Source organism: Chlorella variabilis (assembly GCF_000147415.1).
Source record: "Chlorella variabilis unplaced genomic scaffold CHLNCscaffold_6, whole genome shotgun sequence".
In the NCBI taxonomy this organism is placed as follows: Eukaryota; Viridiplantae; Chlorophyta; class Trebouxiophyceae; order Chlorellales; family Chlorellaceae; genus Chlorella; species Chlorella variabilis.
This window is the reverse complement of record NW_005435082.1, coordinates 863,370-879,996: the sequence shown is the minus strand read 5'-3', so window position 1 is coordinate 879,996 and position 16,627 is coordinate 863,370. Positions and strand designations below refer to the sequence as shown.

Below are 16,627 nucleotides of genomic sequence, written 5' to 3'. Positions count from 1 at the left end.
GGTTGGGGGGTGAGCGCCGGCTGGCAGGCAGCCAGCAAGGTGCAGCAGGCTTTGCGGCGGCGGCAGTCATTGGGCACGGCATGCCATGCCAGTGGCGCCAAGGCCATGCCACGCCCGCCACCCCACCAGGCACCCCACCGGGCACCCCACCGGGCACCCCGCCCGCCACCCCGCCCCGCCCCGCCCCTCCCGCGCCGCGCACCTCCAAATCTCGCACTGCAGGCGCATGCGCAGCGTGATGTGCACGCCCCGCAGCGGCCGCCCGTCTGCCGAGCTGACCAGCTCGCAGGAGGCCAGCTCGCGGCAGCCGTGCACCACGTTGCGCAGGTGGCGGCGGTAGTCGACGTAGCTGCGGGGGGTGTGTGGTGGTGGTGGTGTGTAAGTGTGGGGGGGTGGTAGGGGTGGCAAGGGAGATTGGGGAGGGAGGGCCAGGAGCGGCTCGGGGAAGGCACGGGAGAGTTGGAGGCAGGGGAGGGCAGGAACTGGAAGGCCGGCCGCGGGTGGCGCCACTGGCACGCATCGAGGCGGCGCGCCCGCGCCCGCCCCATGCGGGGCGCCCCCCCCCGCGCTCACTTGTGGGTGGTGAGGAAGCCCAGGGACCCCAGCTTGAAGGAGATGATGGGGGGCAGCGCGTTGCCAAACAGCGAGGCGGCGTGCAGCAGCAGGCCGTCGCCGCCCAGGCAGACGATGAAGTCGACGCACGAGTGCAGCTCGCCCAGGTCCCGCTCCTGGTACGTGTCCACCCAGCCCATGCACAGGCCCTTCTGCGGACGGGAGGAGGGCGGGAGGAGGGCGGGAAGGGGGCCGGGGGAGGGGACGTGGTGAGCTTGCCGGGCCGGAGGCGAGAGGGCGGCGCACGCAGGTTCCCCGCCTGCAGGCCCCCGCCGCAAGCAGGCCCCCGGCCGCGCGCCCCCGTCGCCTGCCTGGGCGCCGCGAGCGCGGGGGCCCGCCAGCACCCAGCCAGAAAACAGCCGGCACGCCCAGCAGCGCAGCGCAGCGTGCGTGGCGCAGCGCAGCGTGCGCAGCGTGCACAGCGTGGGGCCCCCTCACCAGCACCGCGTGGTCGTGCGGCTCCACCACCACCCGCATGCCCAGCTCCTCCCCCAGGTACCGCAGCACATCCACATACTCCTCCATCAGCTCGTCCCCCAGCTTCTTCAGTACCATCACTCTGCGGCAGCGGTACCGGCAGCGGGGCCGATGAGGACACACTTGAGCAGGGGTGGGCAGGGGAGTTGGGGACAGGGGCAGCAGGGCCGGCAGCCCGGAGTGTGTGCACAGTCCGGCGGGGAGCGCCGGGAGACCAAAGGCGGGCGACGGGGCAGCTGCACGGCGGCGGCGGCGGCGGGCAGGCGGGGCTGGGCTACGCACCGCTGCGGCCGCGTCTTCCACACCAGCAGCTGCTGCTGCAAGCTGGGGCAGGCGAACTGAAGGTTGCCGCTGGCTGCGCCGGGCGGCGGGGTGGCAGGCAGGGAGGCAAGCGGGGTGAGCAGGTGCTGCGCAGGCACGACACATGCACCAGCGGTGTGCACAGGCGACGCCTGCCTGAGCCTGGGGGACTGGCCTTGGCAGCTGCTTTGCTGCCCGGCTGCTGCCCCAGCTGCTGTGCAAGCGGGGGGGCTGGCGGGACTCACGTTGCACCGTCTCACGCGTGCACGAGTGGCCGTCTGAGCGCAGAATGTAGAGCTCGCTCTTCTGCGGCCACTGCACCGCGCTGCGCGGCGCCGCGGCGGGGTCGGAGGAGCAGGGGTCGCAGACAGCGGGGCCGGTGGCCTTGGCCCGCAGCCCGCCTGCGCCGGCCGCTGCCGCCGCTGGAAAGCCATTGCTGGTGCCGTTGCTCAGGCTGCCCCCTTCCCCCGCCGCATCAGCCACGCAGCGGCTGGGCCTGCTGCGAGCAAAGCTGCGGGGGCGGCGCTCGCTGGCCAAGCTGCTGGTGCCTCGGGCGTAGCCCGAACAGGCCAGCGTGCTGGCCGTCATGGCGCGGCCTCCTGCACCCAGAGCAACTGGTTGTGGCGCCTGTAGAGCTAGCGGGAAGGCGGGATCGCAGGCAGCTTGGGGACCCCTTGCTGAGTGCTGTAAAGACTGAATCTTTCGTGTGGAGCAGGTCAATTGCTTACAGCACTCGCAGTTGGAGCTCTGGGTGCCCCTCAATCACTCATTGAGCTCCAGGTGCAGGCTCCAGGTGGCCAAGTCACAGGGCGCGAAAATCAACTCCGTAATCCCTTGTGCTCGATCGTGTGCTGTCACTTAGCAAACCGGCAAATGTCGCAAACGGCCGCACGAGGGGCGGCGCAAGGCCGGCCCCTGCCTCCTCGCTCTCTGTCGCCGAGGCCTTGCCGACGGCCCAGGCAGAGAACTGCATCGATCCATGCATCGCCCCGTGGCGGTGCTCCAGCAGCCACGGGCCCTCTCGTTGCGCCAGTGGTGCAGACCGAGTTGCTCTCCACAGGCGGCTCTGCCAACACAGGGGCCAGCAGCAGCATCGGCAACAGCGATGGTAACACGCGCATACTGCAGTCGCTGCAGCAGGAGGTGGCCGACCTGCGGGCGGAGCTGTCCACCGCCGCCGAGCGGCAGGAGCAGGCGCTGGCGCTGCTGACGCAGCAGCACGAGGCGCAGCAGGAGGCCATCCGCCTTATCCAGCAGCAGCAGCACACCATCCGTCTGCTGGAGCAGGGCCGGGCGAGCAGCAAGCGGCCCCCGGGGGAGCCGGCAGTGCCGCCAGCGGCAGCGGCAGCGGCAGTGGAAGCACCGGCGGCAGGCGCTCGGCTGGTGTTGCCCCACGCTGGCGACTCGCTGGCAGCCTTCATGAACCCATCCATAGTGGACCGCCGCAGCCTGGGCTCCTACGACGCCCGCTTCCACAGCACCAGCTGGTGAGGGCGGCCGCACGCAGGGCTGCTGGCTCGCGCCAGGCTGCGCCGCGGCGGCAAGCCTGCGCAGGCGGGCTCCATGCGCGCCTTCCGCATGCCAGCTGCTGCCGGCGAAGCGGGGAGGGATACCTGCCTGCCTGGTTGCGCGCCGCCCACCAACGCCTGTGCCTCCCCCACCCGTGCCTGCCCCCGCCGCGCAGGGCCGCCACGCCAACCGACCACCGGCTGCTGCCGCGCCGCATCGTGCTGGTGCGCCACGCGCAGTCCAAGGGAAACGTGGACCCCTTCCTGTATGAGCACACGCCCGACCCCAGCGTGCCGCTGGTGGGTGCGGGCAACCGCTGCTGGGCTGGCGCCGGGCCGCACCGCATGTGTGCCCAGGCGGGCGGGAGAGGCTTGATGCGTGGCGGCGGCGGCGGCGTGCACTCACAGCTCGCGTCATGCCCAAAGAGAGGCTGTGACGGGCAGCTGGGGGGGCAAGCCCTGGCCGGTGTGCCAGATCCCTCGGCTCCTCGCCCCAACCGCCTCACCACCCGCCCCCGCCTGCCCCTGCCCCCGCCGCAGACGGCCACGGGGTGGCAGCAGGCGGTGGAGGCGGGTGAGAAGCTCAAGGCGGCTGTGGAGGCAGACGGCTGCCCAGCCCGCCTCTTCTTCTACACCTCCCCCTACCTCCGTTGCAAGCAGGTAAGGGGAAGTGGGGGGCACCCATGCCGCAGCCGTGCATGACTCGGCCTGCCAGCAGAGTGCGCATGTTGCATGCGCAAGAGGCCGACTGTTTGCGCTTGCAGCTGCGGATCTTGCGAGGGAGCTGTGCCAGGCTAGGGCCGCCGCCGCAGCGACGCAGCGAGGCGCGTGCTGTGCCGAGCCCGGCCCTGCCCCGCCCCGCCCCTCCCTCCTGCTTCCCCTGCAGACGACAGAGGGCATGGTGCAGGCGTTTGCGCCTGAGCAGCTGCTGGGGGTGCAGGAGGAGGTGCAGCTGCGGGAGCAGGACTTTGGGAACTTCCAGGATGCGCAGGGCAAGCGGCGGGAGAAGCTGGAACGGCTGCGCTTTGGACGCTTCTTCTACCGCTTCCCGCACGGCGAGAGCGGCGCCGACGTGTACGACAGGTGTGGGGGCGCCGCGGGGCAGGCGGGGTGAGGGGAGCGGGGCAAAGGCGGGAGGGAGAGGTGGTCGACGAGCGGTGGCGCACTGAGCCGGCAGGCGGGCCCGTGGGAGCAGGTGTGGCAGCCCGCCTCCTGCCCCAGGACACTACATCACAGTACATTACATCCCCGCCGCCTGCTTTCTTTCTTCCTTGCAGGATGACCTTGTTTGAGGACCACCTGGTGCGCGACATCAATGCCGGGCGCTTTGGCCAGGGCTGCACCCTGGTGCTGGTCACGCACGGCCTCGCCGCTCGCATCTTCCTGCAGAGGTGCGCCCGGTGCCCCTTGTGCAGGGGCTCTGGCCCACAGCGCCGCGGCGGCGGCAGGGGACGGGAGCTCCCCTCCAGCAACGGAGCCGGCCTGCTGGAACCAATGCCCCGCGGTGCCCCGTCGCATGCTCTGTACCGAAGCGCCGCTGTGCCTGCTGGGCCCCCCACCCGCGCCCCTTCTCAGGTGGTTCCATTGGACCGTGGACGACTTTCTGGCGGTCTATAACCCTCCCAATGCCGAGCCGATCACCCTGGAGCGCCTGCCGTCAGACCTGGAGAGCCGCGGCGGCGGGCCCGCCAGCTGGGTGCACACCAAGGTGCGGCGGGGAGGGTGGGCGGGCGGGGCGGGGGTTGGCATGGCGCAGGGTGGCAGCTGGCAGCTGGCAGGGAGGGGTCGCCGTCTACCTGCTCAAGTGGATCCACAATTAATTATTGAAGATCTCAGGCCTGCGTGTGGTGGCGCTCGCTCGTGCACCTCCCCTGCCGTACTGCTCCGCTGCAGGCCCTGTACCGCCTGACGGACGAGTCGCGGGAGCACCTGGTGGGCTGCAGCGCCGACATGTGCCGCACGAGCTGGCTGCTGCAAGGGCGCGGCCTGGACTCTGGGCGCAAGTTCTCCAGCCACTGACCCTGGCAGCTTGGCTGGCAAGGGGCGGGCAAGCTAGCGCAACTTGCTGAATGTACCTGTAAACTGCAAATCGACACTGGCCCCAGTTTTTTTCCCTTAATTTCGTTGTGCCTTGCCCTTGAACCTTGCTGTATCTTGCTAAAGTGGGCCATGCTACGGCAACTCTGTACCGCTGGCCAAGTAATGTTGTCCGAATGCATTGTATAACTCACCCCCCTCAACCATTCTCCCTCGACCACCCAGTCATGCACTGTTTGTTGTGTGTGTGTAACGCAAAACATATGCATAAATTAATGTGCAACGTGCCTCATGCAACCTCGGCCTCCTCCTCCTCATCGCTGCTCTCCTCATCCTCATCCTCCTCCTCATCTGAAGATGCCTCCTCATCGTCCTCCTCATCTGTTGATGCCTCCTCATCCTCCTCCTCATCTGAAGATGCCTCCTCATCCTCCTCCTCCTCGGAGCCACTGCCGCCATAAGCCGAGTCCACTTCAAGATCCTGGGTGGAAGCGGAGCTCGTGCCGCCATGCGCCACAGCCGAGCAGAAGCCGCTCAGCCTGCCCGCCTTCACGTCGGCAATGTGGGCGGGGTGGAAAGAACGCACGACGATCTCGGCATCCAGGCTGGCGCTGACGAGGCGGGAGTCGCTGAGGGCCAGGGCCCACACCTGCGCACACAGCATGGCAGGGACCAGGACGACAGAGAGGCTGGGTGCCCGGCTGTGTCTTGTACCGCTGACGCGTACCACTGCCCCGCCTGGCCCGCCTGGCCTGCTCGCCTGCGGTGCCCAGCCCCTGCCCCTGCCCACCACCCCCTGCTCACCCGCTCTTGGTGTGCTGGCAGCAGCGTGTGCGAAACCAGCTTGCCGCTGGTGGCGCCGGCCCGCCGCAAGTCCGCCACCTGAACCGTGCCGTTGCCGCAGCCCACCGCCAGCCGCCAGTCGTCCAGCTGTGGGGGCCGCAGCGGACAGGGAGGGGACCACTGAAGGAACAGGCTGCTGCACTCCCGCAGCTGGGGCACAGGGGGTGGCAGCGGCGCCCAGGGAGCGGTTCCGCCGACAGAGGGCCACAGCACACCCCCTGCCACACACCTGGAGGCAGTAGGGGAAGGTTCCCAGCTGCAGCACGTGCGTGGCCTCCCGCTGGCCCGACCGCAGGTCCCACAGGCGCACCGTGCGGTCGGCGCCGCCCGTGGCCAGCCGCCCGCCGCTCTGCTGGTGGCACAGCACGTCGGCGATGTGGCCGAGCAGGTCGCGCAGCGCCTCGCCGCTGCGGGCAGGCGCATCGGCGGGGCGGGGCGATGGATGCGTGTCGGCCGAGCAGATGAGGCATCGCATCTGGCAGGGCACAGGAGCAGCATGCATGCATGCATGCATGCCCGCTTGGCCAGCCAGGGCAGGCACTCACCTGCTCATGTCCCACACCCGCACCAGGCCGCTGCCGCAGCCAGCCACCAGCCAGCCGGTGGGGCGCTGGAAGGAGAGGGTGGCCACCCCGCCGGCATCCCCCGGCAGCGCCAGCCCGCGCCGGTACTCCAGCTCGTCGTCAGCGGTGCGCCACAGATGCACGCGTCCGGCCCCAGACTCGCCAGCTGCGCAGAGGCCACCGTCGACCTGCAGAGCAGCAGCAGCGGGCTGCGCAAGTCGGGAGGGCCTGGCCCCAGGCCCAGCGGGTGTTGCCCGGCACAGCTGCCTCCGGCAGGCTGCCAGCAGCGAGCAGGCCGCACCTGCACGCAGCTGGTGTCGGCGGGCAGGCCGGCGCCGGGCGGCTGCGGCGGGCGAGCCAGGCAGGGGCGCACTCCCGCCGCCTCCAGGGCCACAGGCTCCCAGCAGGGCAGCTCGCTGTCGCCCTCCTGGGACGCATCCATCGCGTCGACGCCCTGGTGCTGCTCCTGCAGGGGCGGTGGTTGTGCTGTCGGGGGCTTTTTCAAGCCTCTGCCAGGCCCAGCTCTGCTGGTCTCAACCGCGAAACAGTGCCGATTTCCAGCCCGCTCTGGCCCCACCCACATCGAGCGCATGCTGAATTGCGCTGAGCGACCACAGCGCCAGCAGGCCCGACTCCCCTGCCGCCGCCAGCTGACAGCCGTCCAGGGACAGGCACTTGACTGAGTGGGGCTCCAGCGCAGACGCCACGCCCACCCTGCAGCGGAGGGGCAGCCAGTGCCGAGAACGACGACGGGTGGGCAGGGTGGCCAGCAGCCAGCCTGCAGGAAGCACACGGAGCCGAGCAGCAGGCGCGCCCCACCTGTGAGACTGCGTGTCCCAGAGCCGCACGCCGCCCTCGTCGTCGCCGCTGGCCACGCGGCGACCGTCAAACTGCATGCTCCATATGGGGCCCCGGTGGCCGGCCATGTGCTCGAGGCATGCGCCGCCGTCCACATCCCACAGCCTGCACGCTCGAAGGGGGGCTTGTGGGATCATCTCATCATCCCAGCGGACGGCATCCTGCTTGCATTAGCACACCCCGTGCTTCTGCGCTCAGCCAGTAGCAGCAGCCGGCGCGCCATCACCTGATGCTGCAGTCGCGCTGCATGTAGGAGCCGCTGCAGGTGGCCAGCAGGCTGCCCTGCAGCTGCGCGCATCTGACGTAGTCCCGGTGGCCCTCCAGCCGCGCCCAGCTGCACCGCCCCGCCCGCCAGTTGCTCTCCACCTCCGCGCGCTCCCGGTACCCCTGCAGCCCGCCGGCAGCAGGCAGGGATGGTTGGCCTTGCGCCTGCGACCAAGGGCGTTGGGTGGATGAGTGGTGGGCTACCTGGTATTGGCACAGGGGAGATGGCCGCACCGTCAGCCCCCGCACCTGTGGAGCGTCAACAAACAGCTGGGCCGCAGGGCACCCCAGGTTGCTGCTGCCAGAGCGGCTCCCAGCAATGTCGTCGCTCCTGCTGAAATCCGCCTGCACCACCATGGCAAGAAGAGAAGGCAATGAGCCAATGAACGCGGCCGGAGCGGCGTAATGGCAGCGGCGCCGGCAGCGTAGGTTCAGCAACGCGCTGCAGCCCCACCTCCAGTCTCGAGGTCCAAATCCAGTCGCTCTTAGCCACATGGTTCCATTCTTTGCAAGTTTGCGACGCGGTGAGGATGGTCTGAGTCGGGAGAGAAGCCAAGCAGTGCCGGATAACGTCGGGTGGCAGGCACGGGCTCGCTGCTACATGCCCAGCAACACTGCGCATAGCAGCAGCCTCGCTGGTGGCGAGGGCCATCTCCCGCCCGCGCGCAACAATGGCGCGGCGCGTAGAGGCTTGCAGCACAAGCAATTTGCTGGGACAGAAGGAGGGCACGATTCTGAATTGAATCAGGCCGCTTTGGAGCTCCCCATGGATTGGCCCAGGAATGACCCGCCAGCTGTGCGCCGCCACAGAACTGCCTTGGGCGCAAGTTGATTACATCTGGCCACATGCAAGTGGCCTGATAATTGTGGGCTGGCCGCTCCGTCCCATCACTCTGCCATCAGCCGTTCAATCCAGGATGCCGCCGCGGGGAAGTCCTGGAGCAGGCGCTGCCTCTCCCCCATCTCAAATGTGCTGAACTGAAAGCCTGCAGCAAGAGGAGCACATCCTGGTGTTTTGTTGAGATGACTGAGGTTGACAACTCATCCACCCAGCACCACTGCAGCATCTCAGCGACCGAGGGCAGCAGCCACAGCCACATGCCCCTCGCAGCCGACACGCGCCTGGCGCCACGGTGCATCCCACCAGCGCAAACTCGGTCCCTTCTGCGGGTGCCGCGCCAAACCAGGTGTCCGGCGGCACCACATGCTGCAGCTTTTGCCCCGCCGCCAGGTCACGCCCAAGCACGGTGGTGCGTGTGCCGCTGGGGGAGGAGCCATCCAGCTCCACGATTGTGATGGCCCCCCCTGCAGCAGGCAGCAAAGCCAGGCGGGCACGGCCGTTGCTGGTGAGAGCCAGGATGCAGCATGGACCAGACAAGTGTGTCCTGGAACCTGTACAGTGGCCAGGTGCCAGCAAGCGCCGCGGGGGAAGCAACAACAGGGGGAGGCGCACCCAGGTAGGCGTGCCAGCACTCGCTGGCATCCAACCGGTGCAGCTTGGACTTGGCGCCCGCGGGCAGCAGGTACAGGATGGCAGTCGATGCCGCCCGCCCGGCATCCACCTGCAGCACACAGGGCCGGCAGGTGTGCAGGCAGGGAGCAGGCTGCCACCGGATAGCCAGGCTGTGGGGTTCAGAACACACGGGGTCGAGGCGGTAGCATGCCTCTTTCTGCCCCCATACCTTTCGGCTGTCCCGGAACGTTTCCTTGTAGTAGCCACCCTCTGGGTGGGGCAGCATGTTCAGCTGCTGGATGATCTCGGCTACGGCGGGGGCCTCCTGCTGCAGCGATGCAAGCGACAGTGCGGGTGAGCAGCGACCCGGCGGTGAGGGCAGGGCTGGGTGATAGTAGGTCACTTGCTTACGACTTGAGCGATTGCCTAGGGATCACCTTTGCTCCTTCCGCCATTTCAGAGGTCGCAATCGGTCGCTGAGTGTGTAACAAGGCGGTGCCCGGTGTGGCCAGCAGGAGGATGCACTCCAGACTCGATTGATGTACCTGTCGAGCGACGGCTGCATGCGCTGGGCGCCCGGCCCCTGATTTGGCCGCTAGGCGTGCCAGCTGTGCCGCCAGCTGTGCCGCCAGCTGTGCAGCCAGGTAGGCCTCCCGGTAAGGATGTGCCCCATGATGGGCATGATGGCCCCCCACCTGGAGGGTCATTGGGGACATCATCCTCAATCATGCATCATTCTCATGTCCTAGAAAGCTCAAGCTAACCACCCTTCACCGTAAAGTGCTGGCTCATGTCCTAGAAAGCATATTGGGGTTGCTGGGATGCCAACAGAACAAACGGGAGGGAGAATGATGCATGATTGAGGATGATGTCCCCAATGACCCTCCAGGTGGGGGGCCATCATGCCCATCATGGGGCACATCCTTACCGGGAGGCCTACCTGCTGGGCCGCCCGCCCGCGAGATTAACAGCGGCAGGCATTGGGATAAACATCGCAAGTTCTTGAAATCGATAAATCAATCAATTAAGGTGTATATGGTGATCAATTTAACTAAATACGAAAAAACATACCAAACAAGTGAGCTTAGGCAATTTGAGTCGTGTCGTTCGGCAGCGGCGGCGCCCCCCAGGTTCTCTTGGCATCCTGTACCGTCGTGGCGACCGTCCAGATGATGCAGCTCAACAGGTACAGCGTCAGGCTGGGTCCGAGGTAGCCACTTGCGGGCGCTTGGGGCCAGCGCAGCGCCTGGGGCTCAAGCTCGTCTGGGTCCTGCTGCTCCTGCTCCTGCTCCTGCTGGTGCCTGCCCTCAAACCGGGCCCGCGCCTGGCGCTCCAGGTGGAACAGCACCACCAGTGGCATGGCCACCCCCGCCGCCAGCAGCATCCAGGAGTTGAGCACCAGGCACTCCTCCATGGGGCCCTGCAGCCGCCACGTCACCGCCGTGCTCTCGTGCAGCGCGGCGGTGCTGCAGGGGGGCAGGAGCGGGCAGGGTGGTGGTGGGTGATCTGGCTGGAGAATAGTGGCAGGGTCGTAGAGTGGTGTGTGTGTGCAGAGGGGGTGGTCACTCAGCCATTGCATCGCAGTGCCAAGGTAGAAGCTGCTGCTTGCCCACATCTGCTTGCCCACGAGCAGCTGCGGCGTGCTGCTCACTGGATGGCGCCCAGCAGGGAGTACAGCTCTGCCAGCGGCTGGCGCATGTCGGGGGCCTCCAGCAGGCGCCGGCACAGGGGCCGCCCGAACCAGAGCGGCACCAGCATGATGAGCGGCAGCGACACCCTGCACCAGCTGAGCACCAGGCGGAAGTAGAGCGCTCCCGTGGCCACTGCCAGTGTGGCGTTCCACACGGCCATGGAGGCCAGCAGGCGCAGCGGGCTGCCCCCGTGCCATTCAATTACGCTGGATGCCATTGCGAGTGCTGCGTCATGAGGGAGGGAGGGAGGGAGCAAGGGAGGTTGGATTCAAAGGTGATGATCATCATAGGTGAGCAAGGGCAGCCCCAGCAGCAGCAATTCAGCAGCTAAAACGTCGAGCATGCGACAGTCGACAGCTCACATCCTTGCATCGTGTTAAGTACGGCGACGACCTGGCAGGCGGAGCAGAACAGCTCCCGGCGGCGCACATACGTGGAGCGGCTGCGGGAGATCAGCACCGCCAGGCACTGGGCAGCCAGAGGCCAGGTAGTGAGGCGCAGCGCCAGGACTACAAGTGCAGACATTCACATCCTGAGAAAGCGAAATTGGCGAAGAGAAGAAAATTGGACATGTCTCCTGTCCAGCACTGCAAGTGGCTGGTGCAGTCAGGCACCTGGTTGCCCATCCTTCCATGCGTGCTTTATAAGCAGCAAAAGGAACATCGGCCAGGAGATGATCAGGTAGGCCGCCCTGTCATAGTCGGCCCCGCTCTCGTTGACCAGACTGCGGCAGGGCATGCATTGGTGGTGATTCAGTACCATTACCCGAGACAGAGCATTGCCGATTCTGCCGCCGTCGGCGCCACCCCCCTGCCGCCAACCAGACGGAGGATTGCCAACCGCGGTTGCAACCGCCCAACCCCCCGGCCCTGTTTAACCTTCTGAACGGATCATGCGCGAACCCCGCAAACCCCGCAAAAGCCTCCCAGGCCGTTCTCAAGGATGACATCGCTGGTTCTGCGGGGCTCCTCAGGAGCCTTCCTTCTCTGCAGGAAGATTATTTGTGCTGTTTGAGACGGCGGGACAGGGCAAGCGGACGATTGCCCCGTTTGGACGCCCACGAGGGGAATTTGGCCATGTGCCACCGCCGCCATGTGGGCGGTTCTGGCTAGGCTGGGCCATGCCAACTTTCAATCAATACTGCAATCGATTTAATAGCGCCTGTGCTCACTACCAGGAATAATCACGATCCAAACACTTACCTGCGCAGGGAACATGGGATGCTGGCATGCACTGCTGTGTCCCACGGCCGCAGGCGACGCACTATTGCCGCCCGGGCGCACGCCACGGCTCGAGAGAGAGAGCTCAGGCGGTGGGTTGCCGGTTACCATGAGCTTGCAGTTGCACATCTTCCTGTGTCAGGCGGCCAAGGTACTTCTGCAGGCGGCGGGGAGGAGGTACAGCCCGCCGCCAGGTGGCGTACTGTCGGTTTGGTGCCAGCACACCCCATCGGACACCCACCGCCCCTTCTGCTGCCATGTATTGAGGCCTCGCGATCGCAAGCCTGCCTGCCTCGCTAGCACTCCTGGGAGGAGATGGAGGTGCAGGGTGCTCCCCTGCAGTCGGTGTTGGTCACCGCACAGGGCAAGGGCAGCGTCATGGCGCCCAGCAGCGACCTGCGCCGAGTACTGCAGCGATGGGCGGGCGTGGCGCGCCTGTGGTGGCGCTGCCCCAGCGAGCGGCGGCGCGCCTGGGCGTTTGTGGCCGCCTGCGTGGCGCTGTCGATCACCAACGTGGGCCTGCTGCTGTGGATCAGCTACGTGCAGAACGCGCTGCAAACATCCCTGTCCGAGAAGCAGCAGGGTGAGCGGGCGGCGCGAGGCTGCCGCCGGCGGCGGCACGGCCCGCCCACGCCCAGACACACTCTCCCCATCGCCCCGTGCGACTCCATACCCCCTCCTCGCTGCCTGACCTGCACCCCCGCGCGTGCAGCTGGCTTTCATGCCGCCGTCTGGGACTTTGTGCTGATCATCGTGGTGGCTGCCCCGCTCTTTGCCCTCACCGACTACGTCGACAGCTGCCTGACGGTGGCCTGGCGCAAGTGGCTCACCCAGCACATGATCCGGTGCGCGCCGCACGCGCGTGGGCGCTGCACGCGGGGCAAACTCCTACCCTGCTGGCGGCACAAGGCCGGGACGGGTTGGCATGTGTGCCGCCGGCGCACGCCGTGTGTGCCTGGGCCGCTCCCTCGGCCCCAGCCGCCTCACCGTGCGCCTGCCCTGGCTCCCCCCGCAGTGCCTACTTTGCCGGCCACGCCTACTTCCGCCTGAGGATCGACCCGCAGGCCATCGACAACCCCGACCAGGCACGCCACCGCAGCTCGGGGACGATCCCATTCCTCGCCTCCCGTCGTTGCCGCCCTGTCGCTGCGGCCGGCTCACCTGCCTGGTGCCCGCTTGCAGCTCCAACCCCTGACTTCCTCTCCCGCCGCTGCAGCGCATCTGTGAGGACGTGCGCGCCTACACCGCCACCTCAGTCATGCTCTCCGTCTCAATCATGCGCAAAATATTTATGTGTGTGGCATTTGCAGGTGGGTGGCCGGGTGGGCGGCTGGACATGGCTAGAGTCTGCCGTTGTGCTGCCGGGGCCGCTGTGCCACGAGCTGGCTGCCCTGCCCATCAGGGCGCCCCTCTCGGCGAAGCGGGGGTAGTGGCTGGCGGCAGCCGCCGCATGGCTGATGTTCCGTGCCCCTGCGTGCCGCCCTGCAGGCCTGCTGTGGTCGCTGGCTCCCCAGCTGGCCGTCTTCCTGATTTTCTACGCCGTGGGCGGCACCTGGGTGACGGCGGCGGGCTTTGGGCGCCGCCTCATGCGCCTCACCTACTCTGTGCTGCAGCGAGAGGCGGATCTTCGCTTTGCACTGGTGGGCAGGGCAGCCTCCTGCTGCCTGCGCTGCGCCTGGTGTCGGTTGCTCTGCCACCTGACAGAGTGCGCGTTGGAATGCAATGCCTGCACACGTGCTGGCCCTTGCCATTGCTTGCGGGAGGAGTCAGTTTTCGCGGCACCCGCCCCCACGTCTGGTCCTGGCCTGCTGCAGGTGCGGGTGCGGGAGAACGCGGAGAGCATCGCGTTCTACAGCGGCGACCAACGCGAGGCCGAGCTGGCGGTCGCCAGGCTGGCACGAGTCATCGCCACTATTTTTGGAAAGGCGAGCTTTGTGGCCCATTGCCTACAGGAGGCATGGCCATTGCCGGGGCCCATGGGCCTGCCTGCCCTGCTGCGTCCGCTGCTGCTTGTGCTGTATGTTGCTCGCTTCTTTCTTCCCGGGCCACACTGGACATGTTGTGCAGGTGCGGTGGGAGGCCTACCTGTCGCTCTGGCAGAACATCTACACGTGAGCCCTGCTGCCCATGCCATGCCGGGCCAGGCTACGTTCACATCTCTCAAGAGATGCCGCGCGCCCATGCATCCAGGGATGCGCGCCTGTGCCCCTGCCGCCAGTCCTGCCACGCCGGTGCCCGCCCGACCAGCCTGCCGTGTGCGTGTGCGGCCTGCCCCCCGCAGGTACGCCACCATCCTGCTGCCCTCCCTGCTGCTTTCCAAGCGCTACTTTGCGGGGGAGATCCGGTTTGGGGGGATCAGCCAGGCCAGCTTCGCCTTCCACGCGTCAGTGCCCTCGCCAGCCTGCCGCCCCGCCGGCGGCCTGTGCCGAGCCGCATGCGGATGTGTGCCACTGCTGCCGCCGCGACTCGCATGCAACCTTGCTGCTCCTCTGTTTCTGCCGCCTCGCGCGTATTCACACAGTGCTACTGCCACCTCACTACGCCCCCGCCATCTCCACCACCCCATGCAGCATCGAGGGCGCCCTCAGCTACATTATCACCCACCTCAGCGACATGAGCCAGCTGGCGGCGCAGACAGACCGGCTGGATGCCCTGCTGGCGGCGCTGGTGGCGCAGGCGGAGGGCGCCCCCGGCGGCGTGCGCAGGTGCGCCGCCGCAGGCTTGTTGGGAGGGAGGCTGCTCCGCGTTGCTTCGGGTGAAGCAGCATCATCCATCGCCCCCACAGTCCTGCCACCGCTGTGTATACCGCCGCCGCTGCTGCTGTACAGCATCAGCAGCAAGCAAGCAGCAGCATTTGCTATTCACTTCAGGCTTGCCCATGCTAACGCGCGCTGCGCGTCTGTGCTGCCGAACTGTGCTGGTGCAGGAAGGGCAGCACGGGTGGCAGCGTGGAGGTGAGCGACCTCACGCTGACCACGCCGCACGGCGAGCAGACGCTGTGCAAGGGGCTGAGCCTGAGGCTAGAGGCGGGGCAGAGCCTGCTCATTGTGGGTCCCAGCGGCGTGGGCAAGACCAGCATCATGCGGGCGGTGGCAGGTGCGTTGTGGTGCGCACGGTTAGATGCGGTGAGGTGGCATGGCAAGTCGAGCGGGCTGCTCTTCCAAGGACTGGCCACCAGCTCGCCACCCAAAATGCCCAACCCTGTGTGCTCCTGCTTGGCAGGCCTGTGGACCGCGGGCTCCGGCACCATTGCCGCCCCGGCAGACACGTTCTTCCTGCCACAGCGGCCCTACATGCCGCTGGGCACGCTGCGAGAGCAGCTCACCTTCCCAGACTCATATGCCGAGGTGGCAGCCTCGGCACGCCCCGCCAGCGGCAGCAGCGGCGGCGGCGGCAGCGCCGAGGACGGCGCGGCCGCAGCCGGCGGCGGCATCGGCCACAAGCGCAGCGGCGACGGCGGCGGCGGCGACAGCGATAGCGGGGAGGATGAGGGGGAGGGGGAGGGGGCGCCGCGGGCGGCCGGCGGCGCGCGGCGTGCGGCCAGCCTGCGGGGCGTGGCCGGCAGCGGGTACCGGCGCCTGAGCGGTGGCAGGAGAAAGCCGCTGCCCGAGGGCGGCGCCATGCTGGATAGCGGCCTGGCCAGCCCTGCCTGCAGCCCTGCGTTGGATGCGGAGCTGCAGGGGCTGCTAGAGGCGGTGTGCCTGCCCAGCCTGCTGGCCAGGTAAGGCAATGCGCTCCTGGCCAAGGCCGGCCGCCTGCGGCAGCCAGGCGTTGGCCAGATGCAGCTGCCCCGCCCCAAGCCCTGGCCGCCGCCTTGCGCGCCTGCTGGCTGGCCGCTGCATGCTTGCGAGCAAAGGGCGCAGTGGCCACACCGCTGCACGTGAGTGCATCACAGCCCTGCACCCTGACCTGCAGGGTGGGCGGCCTGGATGCGGAGCTGGACTGGGCGCACATGCTGTCGCTGGGGGAGCAGCAGCGCGTGTCGGTGGCGCGCCTGCTGCACCACAGGCCCGCGGTGGCATTCCTGGATGAGGCCACCAGCGGTGGGTGGGTGGCTGCATGGCTGGGCGCCTGCCTGGCGCGCTGAGCCGCCCTGAGCCTGCGCCTGCTGCTTGGCGGACGGATGAGCGGATGAGTGGTGGGCCCGGCAGCTGGTGCTGCTGCCGCAGGCTGCGTTTCGGATGCCCTCCGCACCTCTGCCCTGCGCTCCAGCCGGTGCTGCAGAGCTGTGCATCGGGCGCCTCCCTGCTCCCGCCCCACCTCACCCTGCCCCTGCCTCCATCCGTGCAGCGCTGGACATGGCCACGGAGCGTGCGCTGTACACCCGCCTGCAGCAGCACTGCGCCTGCTTCATCAGCATCGCGCACCGCAGGCAGCTGGCGGCGTTCCACACGCACGTGCTGGAGGCGGCGGGGGACGGCAGTTGGGTGCTGCAGGAGGCGCCAGACTTCCTGCGGCGCCTGCAGGAGTAGCGGCAGCTTGGGCCCTCTCTGTAAGCTCTGTGCTGTCCCAGCTCTTGTTGTGGGGAGGAAATCCCTGGATCTCACCCCGGGAGCCCTTGCCCGGCGGATGCCAGGCTGGGATGAGCTGCCTCCCGGACCGGCGGTTGTTCCAATTCTTGTCAGCTCTTAATGGAGATGGCATCAAGGGGTCCTTGGCAGCATGGACATCACCAGGGTGTTCATGGTGACATGGGAAATGACATGAAGGTGCGGGGTAGGTGGGCCAGCAGCCCTGAGGGGGGAAGGAACCGGCATCTCCGAGCAAAAGGAAGAAACTCCCTCTTCCGCTGGCAATTGCA

General features: G+C 67.7%; 5 protein-coding genes across 5 annotated transcripts in view; 2 read left to right on the top strand and 3 right to left on the bottom strand.

Moving 5' to 3' along the window:
* The window catches only part of CHLNCDRAFT_143672 (hypothetical protein), a gene marked incomplete at both ends in the record, with an annotated part of 3,329 nt that extends 1,352 nt beyond the window's left edge, over positions 1-1,977 (bottom strand). Inside the window, 5 exons of the mRNA XM_005849048.1 lie at positions 151-349; positions 574-764; positions 1,051-1,171; positions 1,372-1,444; positions 1,635-1,977. Coding sequence (XP_005849110.1) covers positions 151-349; positions 574-764; positions 1,051-1,171; positions 1,372-1,444; positions 1,635-1,977 — 927 coding nt within the window. The remainder of the gene's footprint in view (positions 1-150; positions 350-573; positions 765-1,050; positions 1,172-1,371; positions 1,445-1,634) is intronic.
* A 1,127-nt stretch (positions 1,978-3,104) lies between these two features.
* On the top strand, positions 3,105-4,530 carry CHLNCDRAFT_12448 (hypothetical protein; the record flags this gene model as incomplete). Its single annotated transcript, XM_005849257.1, has 5 exons — positions 3,105-3,197; positions 3,438-3,557; positions 3,793-3,980; positions 4,175-4,288; positions 4,473-4,530. Coding segments are annotated over 5 exons (573 nt in total), but the record flags the coding sequence as incomplete, so codon positions are not given.
* Positions 4,531-5,223: 693 nt separating this feature from the next.
* Positions 5,224-7,819, bottom strand: CHLNCDRAFT_143670 (hypothetical protein; the record flags this gene model as incomplete). Its single annotated transcript, XM_005849047.1, has 9 exons — positions 5,224-5,583; positions 5,739-5,864; positions 6,007-6,184; positions 6,338-6,528; positions 6,642-6,806; positions 6,922-7,054; positions 7,160-7,303; positions 7,425-7,585; positions 7,697-7,819. 9 exons carry the CDS (start codon positions 7,817-7,819, stop codon positions 5,224-5,226), a joined length of 1,581 nt encoding a protein of 526 aa, XP_005849109.1.
* Positions 7,820-8,281: 462 nt separating this feature from the next.
* CHLNCDRAFT_30563 (hypothetical protein) lies at positions 8,282-9,466 on the bottom strand. Its single transcript, XM_005849046.1, has 5 exons — positions 9,353-9,466; positions 9,145-9,243; positions 8,916-9,024; positions 8,585-8,767; positions 8,282-8,448 (listed from the first exon to the last, which is right to left on the bottom strand). The coding sequence occupies exons 1-5, from the start codon at positions 9,368-9,370 to the stop codon at positions 8,351-8,353; spliced, it is 507 nt and encodes a 168-aa protein (XP_005849108.1). The 5' UTR covers positions 9,371-9,466; the 3' UTR covers positions 8,282-8,350.
* Positions 9,467-12,141: 2,675 nt separating this feature from the next.
* CHLNCDRAFT_143667 (hypothetical protein) lies at positions 12,142-16,298 on the top strand (the record flags this gene model as incomplete). Its single annotated transcript, XM_005849256.1, has 13 exons — positions 12,142-12,409; positions 12,539-12,671; positions 12,842-12,968; positions 13,043-13,136; positions 13,315-13,466; positions 13,641-13,760; positions 13,894-13,937; positions 14,108-14,209; positions 14,397-14,531; positions 14,753-14,922; positions 15,049-15,547; positions 15,742-15,869; positions 16,117-16,298. 13 exons carry the CDS (start codon positions 12,142-12,144, stop codon positions 16,296-16,298), a joined length of 2,154 nt encoding a protein of 717 aa, XP_005849318.1.
* Positions 16,299-16,627: the final 329 nt, after the last annotated feature.

Excerpts from the sequence above, each read along its gene's own strand:
- CHLNCDRAFT_30563 (XM_005849046.1), bottom strand. Across the intron at positions 9,025-9,144 it reads CGTTCCGGGACAGCCGAAAG|GTGGATGCCGGGCGGGCGGC; the intron begins GTATGGGGGCAG and ends TGTGTGCTGCAG. Across the intron at positions 8,449-8,584 it reads GGGATGCACCGTGGCGCCAG|GCTTTCAGTTCAGCACATTT; the intron begins GCGCGTGTCGGC and ends CTCTTGCTGCAG.